At 54.3% G+C, this 19,837-nt stretch overlaps 1 protein-coding gene across 1 annotated transcript in view; it reads right to left on the reverse strand.

The window, feature by feature from the left end:
* ADGRD1 (adhesion G protein-coupled receptor D1) overlaps positions 1-17,951 on the reverse strand; it is a 124,021-nt gene extending 106,070 nt beyond the window's left edge. The window contains exons 1-5 of the mRNA XM_034637898.1: positions 16,892-17,951; positions 16,764-16,800; positions 8,106-8,189; positions 5,866-5,961; positions 4,082-4,204 (exon numbers count right to left, since the gene is read on the reverse strand). Coding sequence (XP_034493789.1) covers positions 4,082-4,204; positions 5,866-5,961; positions 8,106-8,189; positions 16,764-16,800; positions 16,892-16,954 — 403 coding nt within the window. The 5' untranslated portion in view covers positions 16,955-17,951. The remainder of the gene's footprint in view (positions 1-4,081; positions 4,205-5,865; positions 5,962-8,105; positions 8,190-16,763; positions 16,801-16,891) is intronic.
* Positions 17,952-19,837: the final 1,886 nt, after the last annotated feature.

Genomic DNA, 19,837 nt, shown 5'->3' on the forward strand with positions numbered 1-19,837 from the left:
GCAAACTTCCTAAGCTGGGATATTTGGCTAAAAACAGTTTAGAAAGCTCATTAAAACGTAAAAACCACCGCGAGGACCCGCGTAATGCTACCAAACAAAACACATTTGCGGCATGGTCAGCCACGGCCAATCTGGGGACAGGGTCCATGGGAATCACCTGGAGATCCCAGATGAAAATACGGGTTCCCAGGCCTCATCCACAGAGATCTGGATTCAGTAGGTCCTGGACTGGAGCCCGAGAGCTTCGGCCCTCAACCATCTCTGCAAGTGACCCTGCTACCCGTGGTCTACGGACGATACTCTGAGACTCGCTGCACAGCACGCTGCCTCTGCACCTCAGTTTCCCCATCTGTAATGTGAGGGTACAGGGGGACGCTCCTCTGAGGACCATCTGCCCCACACACTCCAACGTCCCTGTAACCCCAGACCATCCCAGGAAGACGGCGGCTGGATCCACGCCCGGCCTGCCTCCGCCAGACCCCTCTGGAAATGTCTTTCCTGAAACTCCATCCTGCAAAGAGCTCAGCCGCTAGGACTTAGTATCCTCATGCAAAATGGGAGAAGGCACCTCAAGGCTGGGAAGGAATTGCAGCTGCTGCCAAGAGCCTTCGGCAGCCGCCTGGTGTTTACAAGCTGAGGAAGTTCTGTGCAGGAGTGGAAAACGCGGGGTCGCTGACAGGGGAGCAGAGGTAAGCAGGGGAGCGCAACAGCAAGACCGTCTTTCCTGAGAGCAGCCGACTGATTTAGAGTTGAGCTGGCGTCAGACGTAATGGGTGGAAGTCACTCCAGGTGGAACCGGGTCCAAGGTCAGAGACAACTTCTAAAGGTCGGAGAACAAAGACAGGACGGGCTCCTTCCAGAGCGGTGAGTGGCCCGTCAAACAAGACAGAGGAGTGTCTGAAGGGACTGAAGCATCTGAAAGACTGACTAGAAGCATCAGCTCAGTGACACCTAGGAAGCGTGTATGATGCTGGTTTCCATCCCCGAAAATACAGCGGTGACCAAGACAGACACAGTCCTGGCCGCACAGAGCTGCTGCCGTGCAGGGAAGACGGACGATGAACAGGCCATCCCCCGCCGTGCACGAGCTGGAGAGGAATGTGCCGCGAGCCTCGGGAGCGCAGACGGCAGGCCCCACCTGTCTGGACGTGACACCCGAGCTGAGCCCTCAAGGTCTACAGGTGGGCGAAACAGGTGCTAGAACATTCCACGAAGGGTCCCTCCCTGCGCCGAGCTTCCCCACGTGTGCTCTCGCCCGTTATGGGGAATGAAGGACAGACACCTCGTCCTGAAGGAACACAGTCCTTAGCTTCCTGTTCAAGAATGGCCAGGCACCCAAATAGCCTTCTTCCCTCCAAAGATCCTCAAAAGCTTCCAGAGTTTGCACCCGGTGCCCATGAGAAACTTCCCCAGAAGCCACCGTTTGCCAAAAGGCCAGACCAACGTGAGCCGACAGAAACGCAGGAAGGCGGAGAGCAGATGGAGGTCGGGTCCGGCGGGAGCGGGCGTGGGCGCAGGAAGTGGCAGTGGGCAGCCTGGCCGAGGGCACGCGGGGGGCGGTGGCTCGGCTGCTCGGCCTTTTACTCCTTTTGAAAAGCTCAGACTTCAACTCTGCTGCTAAGAAGGTCCTTTTTTTCCCCTCAAAAATCAGCCAAAACCATGGATCGAGACCACAAGAGAATTTATAAGTAAGAAATATAAAAATAGTTGACCAGGTGGACTGGGAGTGGGCAACGTCTCTCTCATTTTAATGTTAGTTTTTATCACAAAAGTAATGGATTATACGTCTGATCCCACTAAGTATCACCACCAAAAAAACCCAGAGAAACAGAGACAACCGCGTGGAGGAGAACGGGATGGATATATCGGGAAAGGCCCCACATCTCAGGTCGCCGCATGCTTCACACCTGACCACCCCCTTCCTCACCATCATTCCCAACGTCGTTCCTAAAGTCCAGCCGTTTTTAAAGCTCGCTACCTACTGAAGCCCCCTCCCAAACCGTAGCTAGGAGATCCCATTTCTGATAAGCCATTTGTGTTCAGATAAAAACACAACCATTATGGTCTTTAACTGCCCGAGGTCACCTGAAATCATCCCACACACTCCGTGAGCTGCAGGGACGTTAATCTGGAAAGCGCTGGGCACACCTTCCCCGCACTCATCGTGTTCTGGAACGCAAGAACGCACACTCATGCAGGCTGTGGGGAAACTGCCTGAGCGAAGGACACAGGTGGGGACACAGGTGGCGATCAGTAATGCTGGGTCCTTATTGTGGGTTCGTCCCCCTGCGGGGGCGGGGTTCGCCCTCCAAGCAGGCAAGCTGGGGTTCCCATTAGGGCCGATTCCTTGGCGAGAGGAGCTGAGTCTGCAAACGTTCACCCAGGGCCATCACCAAGGGGGCCTCTCACAGCCGGACTGCACCTGCGAGGAGCCTGGTTCCTCCTTCCTGCCCCACAGCGGCCTGGTGAGGAAGGACTATCACTGATCCATTTGACAGATACAGACTCAGATGAGACAGGACGAGAACTGGGACCGGAGCCCATGCTCTCACTGCGCTCTGTGCCCCGCAGGCACCATGACGGTGAGGGGGCTGGGGAGGCAGTGATGGCCTGGGAGACGGTGTCCCTGACAACGGGGGGCGCTATGCAGTTGCCCAACCAAGTCAGTGGGGGGAAGGGGTGCTTTCTCAAGAGAAACTGGAAATCCATATATTTACATGGAAGTTTTCTATTTTTTCACATTGACAGCTTGTTCGACATTGGTGGCTGCCAAGCCACACACGGCCACAGGCTGGAGCCAGCCCAGAGCCCTGAGTTTGTGGTCTCAGAGTTCAGGTAAAACTTCCCAGAGCTCTGACGCCCCCACGGCGCCCCCACAAGGGCTGGTGGTCCCTGACGCCCCCCATCATCGCAGTTCCAGGGACCCACGCCGCCCACCTCCTGAACAACCTACGTCCCCCCCGGGAGCCAGAGCAGGGGAGAATCTGCCCCAAGAGAAGCCACTCCTGGCGGGCCAGGCCCCCCAGCCTTCCTGCCCTGCGGGCCATCCTGGTGGCCACAGCTGAGCCCAGGCTGTTTTTCATTTAGAGAAACAAACAAACCTGATGTGTTTATAGGGCTGTCTGAACTCCGGAACGGCTCGAACACTGGGTTTATAAACCTGGCCGTGGCTTTGGACCTCAAAACCATTTCTTGAAATTCTGGGTTCTGCAAAGTCCAAAACATACCCCCCCCCACCAACATGTTTTTGCCCTGTTATGCTTTTGTTTGCTTTTCTTGGAATGAAGGCCATATGTCCTAAAATTACGCATGACAAGTTCATCACAATTGTTGTTTTGAGAAGGCCTTTGGATGTCCGAAAGGCCTTCGCTTTCAGACAGGCTTGCATTAAACTCTTTCTTTTTTCCCCCAAAGTGAAAATTCTCATTCTGTCTGGGGTAACAGAACTTGAAGGCCTGAAGCTGATTTGGACGTCAGACAACTTTTCAGAGAGGTTTGAAATGCGGCCCAGATACCCGTTGTCCGGACCTCTGACACTGGAGAGCAGATCACTTTGCACAGGAGAACGGGAGAAGGGCGCAGCCTGCCAACTCCTCCGTGGCCAACCCCCGCTTTGTCCAGGGCACTATTCCCGCCACGGGCCCGCAGCCCCCTGCAGGGGTGGCTCCCCCACCACCCCCCAGACTCGGCGATAAAAGAAACAAGCCCAGGGCGGGAGTGTCACAGGCTTGCCCTGCCCAGGGCCACCGTCAACATCCCAGAGTCAGAAATAACGTGGTGGGAGCCACACCACCAATTTACTTCCCACAAAGGCCACGGCCCCATCCAAGTCCCGATGTGACATCACCGCATCTATTTCTATGGCGGGTTGTTTTTTTCTTTACACGATTAGTTTGCTCTCACATCTCTGCGAGACAGTATTTTAGCTCTCAGTGTCCAGGATGTATCTCTGCTTAGAATCCTAGGCACCTGCACCCCCCACCCCCCCTTCCCAACCTCCGCCCTGTGTCCGCGAAGGCTCTGCAACCACAAGGTCGCATCCCCACCTGGCAGCGCCCAGAGGAGGCCGCGTGTCACTCACCGTCGGGGTCACACTGAGCTGGGCTGCTGATGCAAGATGCTTTGTACCTGCCATAGTAGAGAAGGGTGACTCCTTTCTCCTCTTTGAGGTAGATACCTTTGCTGACCTTCCCTTCCACGATGTCTGCGTAGGAAGAACGACAACAGCGGCCGTCAGCGATCGTCGGACTTACACACAACTTACACGCCAACACTGTATTACTGACGTTTATAATACCACACACCCTATACATTAATATTAACGCTTCATATTTAACTAGTCCTAGTTAAGTTAGAAATGATATAACAAGATAATGTGACTATTAAATAACTAATTGGTCGTATTAATATTTTGTCATTTGTCATCAATTACTACTGTATTTGTACATACGACGTGCTATACGCAACGATATTCTAACAATTCCATTGGCCGGGGGCTCCCAGGAGCCATGCGGTGACGGCCTCCTACTGTCCCGAACTTCAGCTCCGTCCACAGGCTTCAGGAGCCCCTCCTGCCCGTCTTCTAAGTGAAATGCTTGGGTACATGTTTGAACTTGAAGAGACTCTTCAAATAGTCCCTGCGGAGGGGCCGTGAGCCCCCCCTAGCGCTCGCTGCTCCGTCCACCCTTCTGTCTGGCCCCATTCCCATGGCAAACGTATCTGACAGTGTGAGTGTGGGGTAAATGGTTTACAGGACTGATAAGTGAAGACTATAAAAACCAAGTGTGATTAGGCATTTATCATTCATTGGGGTCAAAGTCGCCCAGATACCTTCTCTGCCGAGAGGGCACCTCCCCGCTGCCCTTGAGCTGTCACACTGTCAGAGACGTACAGCAGGGCGACTGAGCTCCTGCGGCCTGACAGTTCCCCCAGCGCAGGTCTTCCAACAGCCCCGTCAAGGGGAGGACCCACCCAAAGGGCCTCCGCGTTCTCCCTTACGGTTTTAAACTCATAATTTTTTTGTTTACCTCATTTATTGGTGGGGGAGTCGATACATAACAAAATTAGATTTAATGCAAAATTAAGTTAGCAGTTGCATACTTGAGTGAGGCTGTATAAACCCCTCAACAAAACTGTCTCACTGGAAAAATTAATTTTGGAAGCCAAACACCTCACAGCTGAAAGAGCAATCAGGCTAGGCGCTGTGCTCAAATCCGTTGGCAGCACGACCCTGACTTATCTGAGCTCTCTCTGTTCGCTGCTCGGGGAGATACCGCAATAGCCGCTCTCCCTTCTGCTTTGAGCTGCGTAGGAAAAATAGGAAACATATGGGCTCTGAGGTTATTAAGTAAGATAATAATTGAACCCTGACTCTCCTCGGTGTTTTGTAAAGCAGCTTCTAATAATTAAAAAAAAAAAAATCCAGCTACAGAAGACATGCTAATTTTAATGTTTGTAAGAGATCAAATTTGGGGGGAGGTATTTTAAAATCAGCTTCAATTTTCCATTCAGAGGGTATGCTTTTCCTCCCCCAAAGAATATACGCCATTGGAAAATCCAAACAATTTCTATTTTTAGAAAGCATCTCATGTCTGTCTGGGTCTGAAAACCAGCAGCTGGTTCGGGAGACCCTGGTCACGTGAACACTTCCAAGCACCTTCCCACACACACAGCGGGTGGCCCTGCGTCTAGACCTAGCTGGAAACGGTTATGCCAACACTCCGGGTCTCGGGCCGCATTCTTGGGTATGGGCTTGTTCGCTCGCCAAGCCAAAGTGAATTCACACAGAACCGATTCGACCTGGCCTCTAGATTCACTGCAGATCCAAACTGGACAGAACATGGACGGAAGGATACAAGTGCTCACCTACGGTCGCAGAGAAATTTGAGTAGGCAGAGTCATTGGTACGAACAAAGGTAGAATTATGGGAAGGAAGCACAGTGAGGTTGTGGGTTCGCAACACTAGGTGGGACAACAAAAGAAAAAGCACAACAGATGAGTGACGTTAGCAACAATGGCACGGCATATCTCTCAACCCGACGCGCACCGAGAGCCGTCTTGCACCCGGTGAGCGTCGTGGATTTTCTCTCCCGACCTCGCCGCCCTCCCACCCCCGCCCTCGCGCGCTGGCCCGCCAGTCCCAAGGCGGGGGGCGCGACAGCTGCTGGCTTCCACCACAAAAGTGGGTTCCAGCTTGTCGTGTCCCACGCCCTCAGACACCTAGTTGAGAGATATGGAACTGAGCTCAGCTGTGAAACAGCCGCGACGAGATCGCTCGTGGTGGTGATGTCACGACAACTGACGAGCCGGGGACACAGCATGGAGGCAACGGCATGGTAATGACACGTGGACAGCACAACAGAGGACTCAGCGACAAGTAACACAGCTGTGTGAGCACGGAACGGTTTCCAAGGCCATTCAACGGTCCCAGCAGCAAAATGTGCCGATGGGCCCTGCTCTCTCGGTTTTCCGAGGAGCCTGGGACGGAACTGACATGTGCCATCCGGCACCGTCACGTGAAGAATGGATCCAGGGACGGCAGTGACACCAACACCAGTCACATGACCCAGGACACACATACACACACTGAGTTTTCAGGGAAGGTAACACATCGGTGAGCAAAATTCAGCCACAACCTGTGTCTTGGCGATTATATGACCTTACGAGAACTGCCCACAGGCACAGGTGTTCAATCACCCGAAGTTGCTGGTTGTGAGATCACAACAGCGCGTTGTGTGGAGGGGTTAGGAGAAGACTATAAATATTTGAGCTACTGTTTGAAATAACGACTAAAACCTGAGTTTCTGTGTCCTGAACAATGAAGTATGTGGACAGTGCGTTTCCACGGGGTGGGATGGTCTCCTTTCACAGGCTTTCAAATAAAGGCCCTGAGAAGAGACATGGGACTGTAACGGGGGAAGCAGTCCATTTTAACCCGAGCTGGTCATGTAACGACCCCCACAGGGAGCTTACAGCCCTGAGGTGCAGACCATTCGGAGAGAACACGGAGCTCCAGGCGGGTGTCCCGTGTGGCCGCCACGGCTCTCTGTGCGCAGGCAGGCAAGAGGGGAAGCTGAGGGCCCCCAGGCTGGTCTCGCACCGGCGGGTCCTTCCACCCTCCTGGAGGACCTTGCTCCTTGACTGCCCTTGACTCTGAGGACACTGGTGGCCTGGACTCCAGCCAGAATGCTTCTCAGTTTGCAAATTTTAAGGGAAACATTTTAGAATCTTAGGTGGCAATTTATGGCTGCACGTTAAGTTACGGGGTAAGGAAAATGCCACCGTGCTGGTGTGGAAAGCACAGTAGCTTTTTAAAAACTCCACTGCACAGAACGGGAAGGGACGTGACGTGAGCAGGTGCGGCGACGTCAGCCATGTGACGTAATCAAGAGCAATAAGGAAATAAAAATTAAAACGTAAAAGCATCCCAAGTCAGTCAAAACTTAAACTAGGAGAAAGTTTCTTTACTGAAATGGGAGAAAGTTCTCGGGGCCCCTGGGGTTTCTCCTTACGGCAAACACCCGAACTCGGTCAGATAGAGACTGTATTTCCCGTGCACTTAGGGACTGGGGGAGCATCTTGGGTGATGTTCGGTCTTTCCGAGGGAGCTGCCCATGGCGTGTGCGGAAGCCGATTGACAGGTGGGGGGACCTCTGCTGAGTGAAACGGTGACCCCACAAAGTGCACATAAGTGCTGGTTGGCACGCCCTTCGGCACTCGGCTCATGCGGACCCCGGTTCCAGCAGGCGTGCGGGTCACGCCAGTTTTGTCTCTCAGGAACATCTAGACTCGTAGGCAGTTTGACCCACCATCTGCAGCTTCAAGCTTCAAACAGCTGCTTCTGCTCTAAGGTTATTGGGGGGAAGGTGCACACCGTAATGAGACTTTGAGTCACAAGTTCCGTCCTTCCATGATAAGGACATATCAAGGTTCTAGTAAAATACTTCGGGTGAACAGGCATTAGGCGAAAGCTGCTGAACGTGCACTGATCTCCACTGATCTCCTAGGTTCGCAGTGGACGCTGCCCACGTCTGTCTCCCCTGACGGCCCCTGACCCCGTGTCCCCTGTCCCTGCGGCCTCGGGTTCTCTCACCACCCGTGTCTACCTCCATGTGTGTCCTGAAGTTCATGGATGCCGTCCACATTCTCCAGCGGCCAGTAATGGGAAGCGGAAGCCAAGACCTCAAACCCTTGGGGGAAGAAAAGAATAAACCCGTTAAATCACCATCAGGAGGGGAACCGCTTACCTTCCACGTGAACGGAGGGAGAAGGAACATCGCAGTGACTGTGGGACTCACCAAAGAGGAATCTGAATAAATTCCACACACACTCGGGGTTGAAAAAGAACTCTTAATAAATTATAAATGGGTGAATATTTCCTTAATGGGATAAAGCGTGATAAATAGGAATGAGCAGATAACCTCTGAACGGAAGGGAACAGCGGCCACCAGGCATAATGGGGCCACACAAGAAGTGTGTTCATTAGGGTCAGGAGAAAGACAAGAGTGGCCGTTGTCCCGTTACTGCTTTATACTGTCTTAGAGGACATACCCGATGCAGTCAGGCGAGGGAAAGAAATAAGGTTACAGTGATTTAAAAAGAGGAGGAAACCGGCACCAGTGTTACCAACATCATGTAAGGCTCCTGACACCTCCTTGTTTTATTGTAACAATAACCTGTAAAGTAATTATATTGTTTGCCTATTTGTAGAGATGAGGGGCCGATGCTTCCTCGGAAGTCGCCCTGCTGGCTGGTTTGACGTGCGAGGCCCACTCCGAGTCTCCCCCTGACGGCTCCCGGTCTTTCTGTTCTCGCTCGGCTTCATACTAAAAATTAACCGCGTCAGGATTTCCGTCATGACCCTTGTACTTTGGGTAGACAGGATTTTGTGCAGATACACTGTGTCCTACTCTGCTCGTCCCACTTAATACTCCATGAACCATTTCACTTATTTGCTTCTATCCAGGGTCCGTGGTGGAATCTGGGGGGACAGTCTGGGGGGCAGTGTCCCCCCACACACTCAGCCCCTCGCCTGGCTGCAATCAGCTCCCGGATTAGCTCTCTGTGATTAGTTCCCAGAAGTGGACATAATGGTCCAGATGACGACATAATCGTCCACCACCCGAAGGGTCTGCCAGATCATAGAGAAGTAAAAATTAATAAAGTCATCTCTGTGTTATTCACCGTAAAAAAATGTTTAAAGAGGAGATAACGGGATCATTATTTTCAAGTGAGGTATGTCTCATAATGAGAATGAAAAAAAGAAACACCCTTACAAATAAGGAAAGAATTTGGTAAATGAAGCCCTGTTACACACCAGGAAAGGAGCGAGTAAGGAGGTCTATACAGACGTGACCGCGAAAGTCAATAGCTTCCCTGTATTCAAACGATAACGCGAAAACAGAACAGAAGGAACTCTCTTTTGTAAACACAGCCCACAAAAAGACGACACTTAAGTGCAAAAGAATGAGAACCGTACAAAATTCTCACAAAGGAAACAATAAAATAACACCGAGGGATGGACAAGAACCTTTGAATAAATGAAGCATTTTATAACCTATTTTTGGAAAAAGGAACTCAAAATGGTAAAAATGTCAACCAACCCTTGAATTCATATATAAACATGAGGAGATTTGCTGTAAACATGCTGAGAGATTTTGTGTGAGAGAAAGCTCATGACAGAGCTCATCTAGAAAAGGGAACAAGCAAGAATCGCCAACAACCCTGTGGGGGGGACAGCTACGGGGCGGGGGGCCCAGCCCTCACACAGAGTAAGGCCCGTCATGAGGTCACCACTACAGAGAGGATCTGGTGCTGCTTACGCATAGACAGTTCGGTGGAAAAGACCCGTAAATACCGCCACGAACCGGAGAAGCAGCACACGACAGAGAGTCTCAGAGCCGGCTAGCCATCTGCAAACACCAAGACTCCTAACTCACGCCCTGCTCCATAACAAGTTCCAGAAGGAGCAAACCTTGCATGGAGGGCGCCTGGGGGCTCAGTCCGTGAAGCATCTGCCTTCAGCTCAGGTCATGATCCGGGGGTCCTGGGATCGAGCCCCGCATCAGGCTCCCTGCTCAGCGGGGAGCCTGCCTCTCCCTCTCCTTCTGCCCCTTCCCCCCACTCGTGCTCTCTCACTCTCTCTCAAATAAATAAAATCTTTTTTAAAAATTTTTTTAAAAAGCCTTTAATGTAATAAAACATAAAAGCTTCTGAGGAAACCAGGGGATAAATCTATGAGAATTTTTTAAATATTTCCATATGTGAAAACAAATCAAGCTAAATTGAACCAGGGAGTGATGTTTATGTAATACATGCAACGGAAATATGCTGATTTCCTTTTAAAGAAATGTATTAAATTTATTGTATTCATTAAAACTCCCACTATTAAGAAAATTTAAACCAACAGAACATGGGGGCAAAGGACATCAACAGGCAGTCCAAAAAAAAATGCAAATTATTTTTAAATGTATGAAAAGATGTTCAACCTTGCTCATTTTTTTTCTTAAACTCGCCTGTCCCAGCTCACCCAGCCGACTGACAACCAGATGTACTAAGTTGGCAAGTTCTACCACATTTTTGGTGGAAGGTACAGCCTCTCTGGGGGGGCAACACATCAATGACTTATACAACTTTTAAGTGCACTTTGACCTAGTAATTCAGCTCCTGGAAGTTCGTGCTAGAGACAGACTCACACATGGCATCGGAGAGCTATGTACGGGGTACCGGTCTATAGTACCGAGAGCGTGTGAATAAAGACAATGTTCATCAGCGGAGGGCCGTGTGCTACGCACGAAGCGTCTGCATAACAGACCAGAACGTCACTAGGACAAGGCTGATACACGTGTCCTGATGTAAAATGTTCCCCAAGCTGTATTGTCAAAACATCAAGGTGAGAGAAAAATGTGTTAGTACCAACCATTTGTGGGAAACGCACCAGCTGGAAAGGGAAGGAGGGAGGTGGGATGGAAAGGGAGAGAGAGAGATTTTGCATGGAAAGCCTAGAAACGGACGGCCGTATTCTAGGGGCGAGGAAACTGACCAATTGCGTGGAAGATGGAAGATTTCTATTCCTTTCTATTTCTGCTCTGTTCAAACGTGTGGACATTCATTCCTTTAAAAACTTAAAATGTGAAGACACGTGGCTTTAGCCGACGTCCACTAGAAATGGCCCTACTCTATCAATGCAATATGGAGACGGTGAAATGTCAAAATCAAAAATACTCATTTCCATTTCTGCCATGCATTCCCCCCTAAAATGTACGATATTCATTTTGAAGAGGGGAAACATCACTGACTTGTTATTCAATTCATCTGGGGTGGGCGGGGGGGGATCAAAAAAGGGAATGACATCCATCGTGCCAGGAACAGGTGCGGTATCTTCTTCACAACCCACATCTTCATAGAACCAACGCCATGGATGGTAAATCCTTCCCTGTCATCCCTGTTTACAATTGGCCACCACCTACCTGTTCCGGGCAGAAAGGCTGACGGAACAGGATGGTGGTCTTGTTCGCACAGGGAGCCCCCCGAGCTACCAAGAGTCTGTAAGAGAAGGGGGTTGGGGTCGCAGAGGGCCCGCTATCCCATATCCCTGAGCTGCAGACAAGGACAACGCCCCACGGCCTTGCCCCAGCCGCCACATATGGGCAACACTGAGATGGCTGGATGGACGGAGCCGCACAGTGGTGGGCTCACAAACTGAAACGCGCACGGGGCACCGGGCCCGGGGGGGCGGGGCGTTCACAGCCGTCTCCCACCTGGCAGGCCCAGCACAGCGGAATCACAGCAGGTGCTGGAAACGGCCCACTAGTGGGGTCTGGGACCCGCTGGAGGTGTGTGTCCTGTCTGAGGACCGGAGCCGCCCCCTACCGTCCCCGTGACTCTGCAGGGAAGTCCGCCCAGCACAGCCAGTTCTCCCGCTTTCAGGGAGCAGTCAGAAACCCAAACTGTGGGTTCTTTATTTGAAATCTCCCCAAATCTTCATGTTATCAATTAAGGTGATTATTTTAATTAAAGCATTGCATGGTGCTAACGAGACGTGCCTAAGAGCTAAATTCAACGTGTAGGTTCCCCTTTACAACCTTGGGCGTAAAAACCCAAGAGTGTCCTAAGAACATGCAAATCTCATTCTTTTGAGGATAAGAAAGACCCTCTGGGGCTATGTTCCCCAAAACAGGTGACCTGAGATGTCCAGGTCGCATAAGCACCCTGGTTTCCACCGGATAAACTCCAAAAAGACCATGTGTCTGGTTAGACAAGACAGCAAGCCTGACCACACGGCTCCTTCTGGGACCTGTGGCCCTAACAAATGAAAGGAGCGAGAGGGGGGTATTCGGCCGACACCGCCACGGCCATAAAGAGTTCTCCAGGAATCATCTCTCACCCCGATGCAACGTGCTGGACTCAGCGTGGTAGGAGCAGGGACGCGGGACAGCCAGTGCTCCTTCCTTTCTCCCTTCCAGCTTCTCCTCCAGATCCCGCACACCCGCCCCCTCTCTAGGACTCGTGCGCGGAAACCCTCAGCCCGGAAGCTGCAGGAAGTCCGTCCCAGAGTCCCATGCCTCGTTCCACAGAGGGATGCACCGCAGAAGAAATCAGTCCCCGCCGGTCGCGGAGACGGCCCCACTCAGTCTTTCTCGACCTCCCCACAGGACTGCCTGTGGTGCCCTTTCCGCCACGAGCACCAGCATCCCGACCACAGGAGCCTTGGCCCAGACGACAGCCCACGCACCACCACCCTGCGCCCTTTCTGCCAACTCCTTCCTGTTTGCCACGGCACTCACTAGTACTTGAATTCTTCTGTGGGTTATTTGTTGTGTCAGACTCTCCGGCCCATCTGCACCCCAATCTCACGTCTAACACAGGCCTGCAGTATGTCTGTCTGTGTATGTCTGTCTGTGTAAGCCAGACTTTTGCATTTGGATTCTCCCCAAAATGGTAATCTCAGCGATAAATTTTTTAAAATTACGTAGGCAGAATGGATGAAGTGTAACCATGAATAAACGAATGGATAAACATAGAATATATACATATTTATACACACTTCTGAAACTATATAGACCCCAAAATCTCTACTGCTCAAATTTCCATTCGTTCAATAGAGTGTAAACATTATTCTTAAAAATTCCATCACGAACACTTTGCACTGGGAAGGTGAACGAAGTTTCTGCCAGGACCCAGTGGCTCAGACGGCCCATTACAGACCATGCAGCACCATGGTGCTGACCGACGTTAATTCACCTTGTTGCAGTGAGCGTTTTGCAATATGTACAAATATTGACTCATGACATTTTATGCCTGAAACTAAAATAATGTTGTATGTCAATTATGCCTCAATAAAAAAATACATAAATAAAGGGAACAAACTGTTGATTTGCACAGAGAAAAACCAGTCTGCAACCAGAGGGAATTATAATCACCACAAGCATCACGCTGGCCTTCCAGACCTCTCAACAGGGCCGCGAGGGAGCTACCCCGACCTCCCGGAGACGGGCCGGGACCAGCTGCTCTGCGTACTCCAGACCTGGGAATCGCTGGATAACGGGGTTGGGTAAGGTCCCTTTTCCTCATTAGAGAAGTTATAGACGACATGTTGGTAAACTTTTTAAATGCGCGGCAATTTCTTGGCTGGCACCATTTACGGGTTTAGGTCTATCAACCATCGTGCTTCCCAGCACCGTCCTCGGAGCAGAGCAAGGACTCGGCAGGCTGGGGCCGGGGGAAATGTTTAATGCTGTCACTTTCCCAAAACGACAGTCCATGGTCACAGGTAAACACTGATAATACGAAGGCTCAGAATGATCTCCAGTTGTCCCCCTATTTACAGAACTAAACACCTGTCTACGCGGTAGAGACACACATCCGGCAAAGGTCTCGTGGCCTGGGCTAGTGTAGACAGACAAGCCGAGGACGGTGCCCCGGGAGCCGCCGTGGGGCAGGCTGGCCGTCTTCGCTGATTCCGCTCACACATGACCCACGGCGCACAGGCAGGCCAACACTGGCTGGGCATCTCCTGCATGGGGGGAGTGCGCTAGGTCACAGCAAGACAGGGACGGCATGCGAGTCCCGGCACGCGAGTCCCGGCATGACCTCCAGAAAGCAAGTCTGGAGTGGCCACAGTGGAAAGAGGGGGCCCTCCTGGAGGCTCGCCCGAAGTCCTGTACACACCTGCGCTCTGCACCTACCACGCTCTTGTGGTCCCCAAGTGCCCTTACGTGTCTGAGTCCATGAGCACTCCTGAGGTCACCACCACGTATACCCGGTGACCTCCGGCAAACCGCCCGCTCTCTCTGGAACACCCACCTCTCGCCTGCAGGAGGGCACAGGCTCCCTCAGAGGCCCCGTGGGGACCCCACGAACATACGTCCGAGCGCCCGCTATGTTGGCATTTGTAAATGCTGCTCTGCGTTCCTTAGAAGTCAAGGCTACAAGTTACAGAGCTGTTCCCCGCGGGTGGGGATCTAGATGGTTTGCAAATGCTCCCCCTTCAGGAGCGGGCTCCCTGCACGTCTCTGTGTCTGTGAGCGGGTGCCCTTGACAGGTGCTGGGCCAGGCTTTCCCCACCAGGGCTCCTCCCGGGACCCTGCAGGTCGGCACCCCCAGAAGCAGAAGGGAAGGCGGCCTCCTGGTGCAGGTGCTGCACGGGGCGGGGGGGGTCAGACTTCCCTGCAGGATGTAGGGAGAGCAGATGACATAAGGACCAGAGAGAGAGAGGAGGGAGAGGAAGGAGATGGGAGAGAGAGATAAGGGGAGACAGACAGAGAGCATGAGAGACAGAGACGGTGAGAGACAGAGATGGTGAGAGACAGAAACAATGAGACAGAGATAGTGAGAGACCGGGACAGTGACAGAGAGATACGGAAAGAGACAGACACAGAGAGATAGACACAGAGATAGAGAGAGAGACAGTGAGGCAGATATAGAGACAAAGACAGAGAGACACCGAGACACAGAGAAACAGAGAGAGAGACATACAGGGAGAGACAGAAACACAGAGAGGCAGGCAGGCAGACACAGAGAGAAGGAAGAAGGGGAGGAAGGAAGAAAATGCAAGTAGGGTTTCGTCCACAAGGGAACACCCACCGTCCTGTCCAGGGCGCGTCCGCCTCTGTCATTATGGTAAAGAAGGAGGGAGGAGGGGCAGGCAATGAACTCTCAACAGGGTGGGGGGCGGTGAGGACAGGAGAGACCCCAACACGGGAAGTGAGACCAGAAGGGAGCCCATGAGCATGGACGTCAGTAAGAAGGCTGAGCAGCTCCAGCTTTTCCCGCAGGCTCGCGGGCTCACTGCTGTCCACGCTCGTCCACCCCCGTCGTGTCTGTGCCGCTGGTTTGGAGGAAGCCAAGTCACGAAGCTAGGGCGTCGAGAGACGAGCAACGTTTTCATGTGGAGCAGAGACTGAATTCAAACCACTCCTCGCAGCTGAGGGTCAAGGGTCTGGGTGCACGCCTGTGCACGGCTGTGTGTGTGTGTGTGTGTGTGTGTGTGTGTATAGGTTTGGACATGTATGCATATATGTGGGTGTGTGTACATGGGTGTGAATGTGTGTGCACGTGTGGGGGGTGTGTACCTAGGTGTGGTTGTGTGTGTGTGCATGTGTGTGGATGCATGTGAGTGTGTACACATGGGTGTGGATATGTGTGTGGATGCAGTGTGGCCAGGGTACGATCTGGAAGCCACTTCTCGGCTTCCTTTCCCACCCCGGGCAGCAGCCTGGGTCTTGGGGGCTGCCTTACCTCCCGTCTGCCCGCTGACATCTTCCCTCACTCTTGTCCACTGGAAAGCCAGCGGGAGCCACAGCCGGCCCCGGCAGGAAGGGGAGAGCTTCAGGGCAGACACACACACGCTCCTCAGTGTGATGCCTGAGCCGCAGAGCCCTGCTTTCTTTCCGTCCGCACTTGGGTTGGGGAAAGAGGAGCAAATAGATTCATGGCCTTCACACCTTTTCCAACAGAAGGTTGAACTTGGGCATGTGGGTGGAAAAGAGGTGGCAACACCCAGCCACGGAACAGGTGGTCCAGGCAGTGACCCCCGCCTTGCTGGGGTACCCACAAAGGAGACAGGTCCAGCCCCACAACTGAGGTCCTGGGGCTCCCAGCAGAGGCCTGGCCTTGTAGCTGGGTGGCCCGGGGATGCTGGCTGTACCCGTAGGTTCTGCCTGGATGGTGCCCTGGAGGGGACCGGGCTGCAGGTGACAGTGGCCGGTGAGAGCTCGGAGTCAGAGGTGTGCTCACCAATGGGTCAGGGCTTGTTTGCATGGCTCTCGAGCACGGGCTCAGGGACCTCAATGGGTTCCTCACCACCACACACAGCAGCCAGGAAGCCAAGGGTACAGTGGCCACAGGCGGTTCCCGCGGCTCACCAGGCCCCCTCCTTCCACACGCCTGCACCTGCGACGCGGCCACGCCACTCAGGGATAGCTTGCAGACTGAGGACTGGCACTGGCCCATGGACAGCGAGTCCCAGCTGGGACGGGGACAGAGAGGACGGGACCCTAAGTCAGCATGGAGACCCATGGCGGGATGAGGGCAGCAGACAGAACGCGTGCACTCTCCCTTCCTCTAAGGTGGCAAAGACCAGGAGCCAGAGGCCAGGTCCGATGCCAGGGTGAGCAGAGCACCAGGAGACAAAGGGCAGGGTGGCCAGCCGGGGACAGGGGCCCTGCAGAAGGGCCACTCTCTGCGGGCCTCCGAGACAAGCGACCGCACCGTATGGGGAGCCCCGCGCCAGGCGGTGACCCGCACAGGAGGCGCCCCCTTACCTGGATGGGCCGGCGACCTGGAGTAGGCTCCGCGCACCTGCACACAAAAGACCAGAGCGTCAGACACCGTAGGGCCGCTGCCCGCAGGTGGTCCAGTCGGACCCCAAGAAGAGCCGCGGCCGACTTACCCGGAGATGGCAGCACAGCAGCAGCAGCCAGGCCTGCCCGGCCCAGCGCGGCGGCCGCCTCATGGCTCCCCGACTTCGAGCGCCGTCCGGGCGGACTCCCTAACTTTCACTTCCCCAGGAAAGGGGCATTTTCACAGGTTCCGGAAAGAGGAATGTCTGCTTCTGCTCGGTGTGTGAGACGAGACGCAGCCGGCCCGAAAGCCCGCGAACCCGAGCCCGGTCGGCGCGCACGCCCGGGTCGGCAGCCCAAAGCCGGCCGCCGCTCCGGAGCCCCGCGGGGCCGGCCGTCCTCTCGGGAGCGCCCGTCCGTCTCGCCGGGCTTGGAATCGGGCCCCTCTGTCCTCCTGTGGCGCGGGCGGCGCGAGAAGACGGGGGAGGCGCGGGGTCCCGGCGCTCCCGCCTGCCCGGCCGAGCACCCGCGGGCCAGCCGTCCGCTCCGACTCAGCCCGACGCCCGACGCCCGGCTCGGCCCCGGCTCGGGCTGGAGAGGCAATGATGTCAGGCTCCGGCTCAAACTTTGTTCGTCTCCGCTTCTCTATTTATACCCCTCGCCGCGGCGTCCTTCCTGGGTCCTAACACCGGTCCGTTGAGAGCAGCTGGCGGCCCAGACGGGCCCGGGCGTCTGCGGGGGTCAGACGCCTCCCGCCAGCACCCTCGAGGTCAGAGAATGCTCCGACGAGGAAAAGGACGACAAGCCTTAAACTGCGTGGCAGCAGAGCCTTGTTGGTCTGAAGGAAGCAAGAAGGTGATCCACAGATGGAAAAGGAAAATAAACCACACCCACGTGCCTCCAGATAAGTGCCGAGGACATTTTTCTCTTTAACCCTTTCTGAGGCAGGGGAAGACTATGCGATTATTCACAGAGTCCTTGATGTAACCCCGCCAAACCCTGTAACCGCCCGCATCCAGGATCCTGTTCTCCAGGGGATAACAGTCACACCCTTGGCCCTCCCGAGCCTTAGTCTACTCGAGACCAAGTTTCTCCAATCTACCCCAAATCCACACTCACACTCACACACACTCACACACGTTTGCACAAGGCTCACACTCCCCACACACACACACAGCTCGTGCTCACACACACTCACAGGCTCACATAAGGTTCACACACACATGCTCACACAAGGCTCATACACTCACCCTTACACACATGTCCACACTCACACACGGCTCACACAAGGCTCACAGGCCCACACAATGTTACGCACACTCTCACACATGCTCGCACACGGCTCACGCTCACACACTCACAGGCTCACACAAGGTTCACACACACAGACTCACACAAGGCGCGTGCACGCGCACACACACACACACACACATGATCACAGGCTGTAGTTTGCTCTGTAATCTGACCCGCGCTCGCCTCCCTGGGCCGTGTCCGGCACCTGCGAGCTGTGTGCTCTCGGGCAACTCGCTGACCCTCCCTGTGCTTCAGACTCCTTGTCTCTGGGATGGAGGCGGCACTTCCTACCCCACAGGCTGTAACGAGAAACCAGGGCACGCGTACAAGGCCCCTAGAGCTGTGCCTGGGAACGACACCCCATAAACGCTTGTGAGGAAAAACCGTCACTCTGTAAACGTCAGCCGCCATCAGGATTCTAAAGTAGACACAACACCCGTGAAATGTTAGCTAAGAGCATCGCCTCCTTTGTCCTGACTTTAAATGGAATAAAGTCCGGAATCCAAGCACTTCCTAAAGAGGATATGAAAATGCCTTCCAGTCTCCATGCGAGAGGAAAAAAACCCCAAACCAGGATGTCGAGCGCGAGGTGAGGGTCTGTGACGCGGGTAGCGCCCTAGCCTCCGAGGCCCGCCAGCCCCCAGCCTCCCCACGTGGCTGCAGAGGGTTCCAGATCGCCGCTGGGGGCAGCTGCCTCCCTCACGCACAGGAGAGCCCTGAACCCCAACGCTCGGGCGTTGAAACAGCGACCTTCCCCCTGCCGCCAGGCTGACTGCCAAGGAAAACCGGTTTACCACCCAGGTCCTCGCTGTCCCCAGGCTCTGCGCGCCGCCGGCTGCCTCCGCGGCCTTCACTGAACACCATGCAACGGACCGCTCTGTGTGTGGACCTCTCCCATTCCCACGGCCGAGCAAAGCCAGCACGTGCCTTTTCTAACCTCGCAAGTGTCATCAGATCACGGAGCACCCAACTCGATGGCAGTAATGAACACTGCAGGTAAAGCCAATGAGGCCGCCGCCCCCAGGTGTCCACACTCACCGGGACTGGCTTTTGATCCGAGCCCCAGACCTCACGCTCGTGCTAATTCGCCTCACCTGCCCTTCCCACGTCTCCTGCCGGTGTTGAGATGAGCCCACCTTCCTCCGAAGCGGTGTTTCCCGGGGCGTGCGGACTTTGGAGGGGGCACGGGTGGGCACAGGGCCGGGGCCGCAGCAAGGCGGGTCACGGTGAGCCTCGGGCCCTTCCCGGGCAGCATCCTGGCTGGCCCCGGGGCTCCCTCCCTGAAGCCCTCCCCGCCCGTTTCCTCCACATCACGCTTCCCTGATGTCCTTTATGTCTTCGGCTCCCCTCCCCCCACTCTCCGTGTCTCCCCACCGCAGCGCAAGCCCCGTGGCAGCAGGGACCTTCCTCTGTCCTGTTCCTTCCGTGTCCTCAGCCCCCAGAACAGGACTTGGCACTCTCTCCTGGTGTTACCCAGCTGTCAGACCCCCTGCTGCACCGTGCAGGTCCAGGGTTCACGAGTGCTGGTTTGACTCACATGCACTCTGAAATGATCCCACGGTTCGTCTAGTTACCATCTCTCATCTCCTACAGACACGCACAAAAGAAGAGAAAAACGTTTCTTCCTTGTCCTGAGAACTCTCAGATCTGCTCTCCACGACCATCCCATAGAGCACACGGCGCTGTCTCCACGCTGTGTGCTTGTCCCCGCTGCTTATTTCTCTCGCACGTTCGGACCATGTGAGCACCTCCCTCCCCTCCTC

The sequence above is a fragment of the Ailuropoda melanoleuca genome, chromosome 12 (assembly GCF_002007445.2).
Source record: "Ailuropoda melanoleuca isolate Jingjing chromosome 12, ASM200744v2, whole genome shotgun sequence".
Classification (NCBI taxonomy): Eukaryota; Metazoa; Chordata; class Mammalia; order Carnivora; family Ursidae; genus Ailuropoda; species Ailuropoda melanoleuca.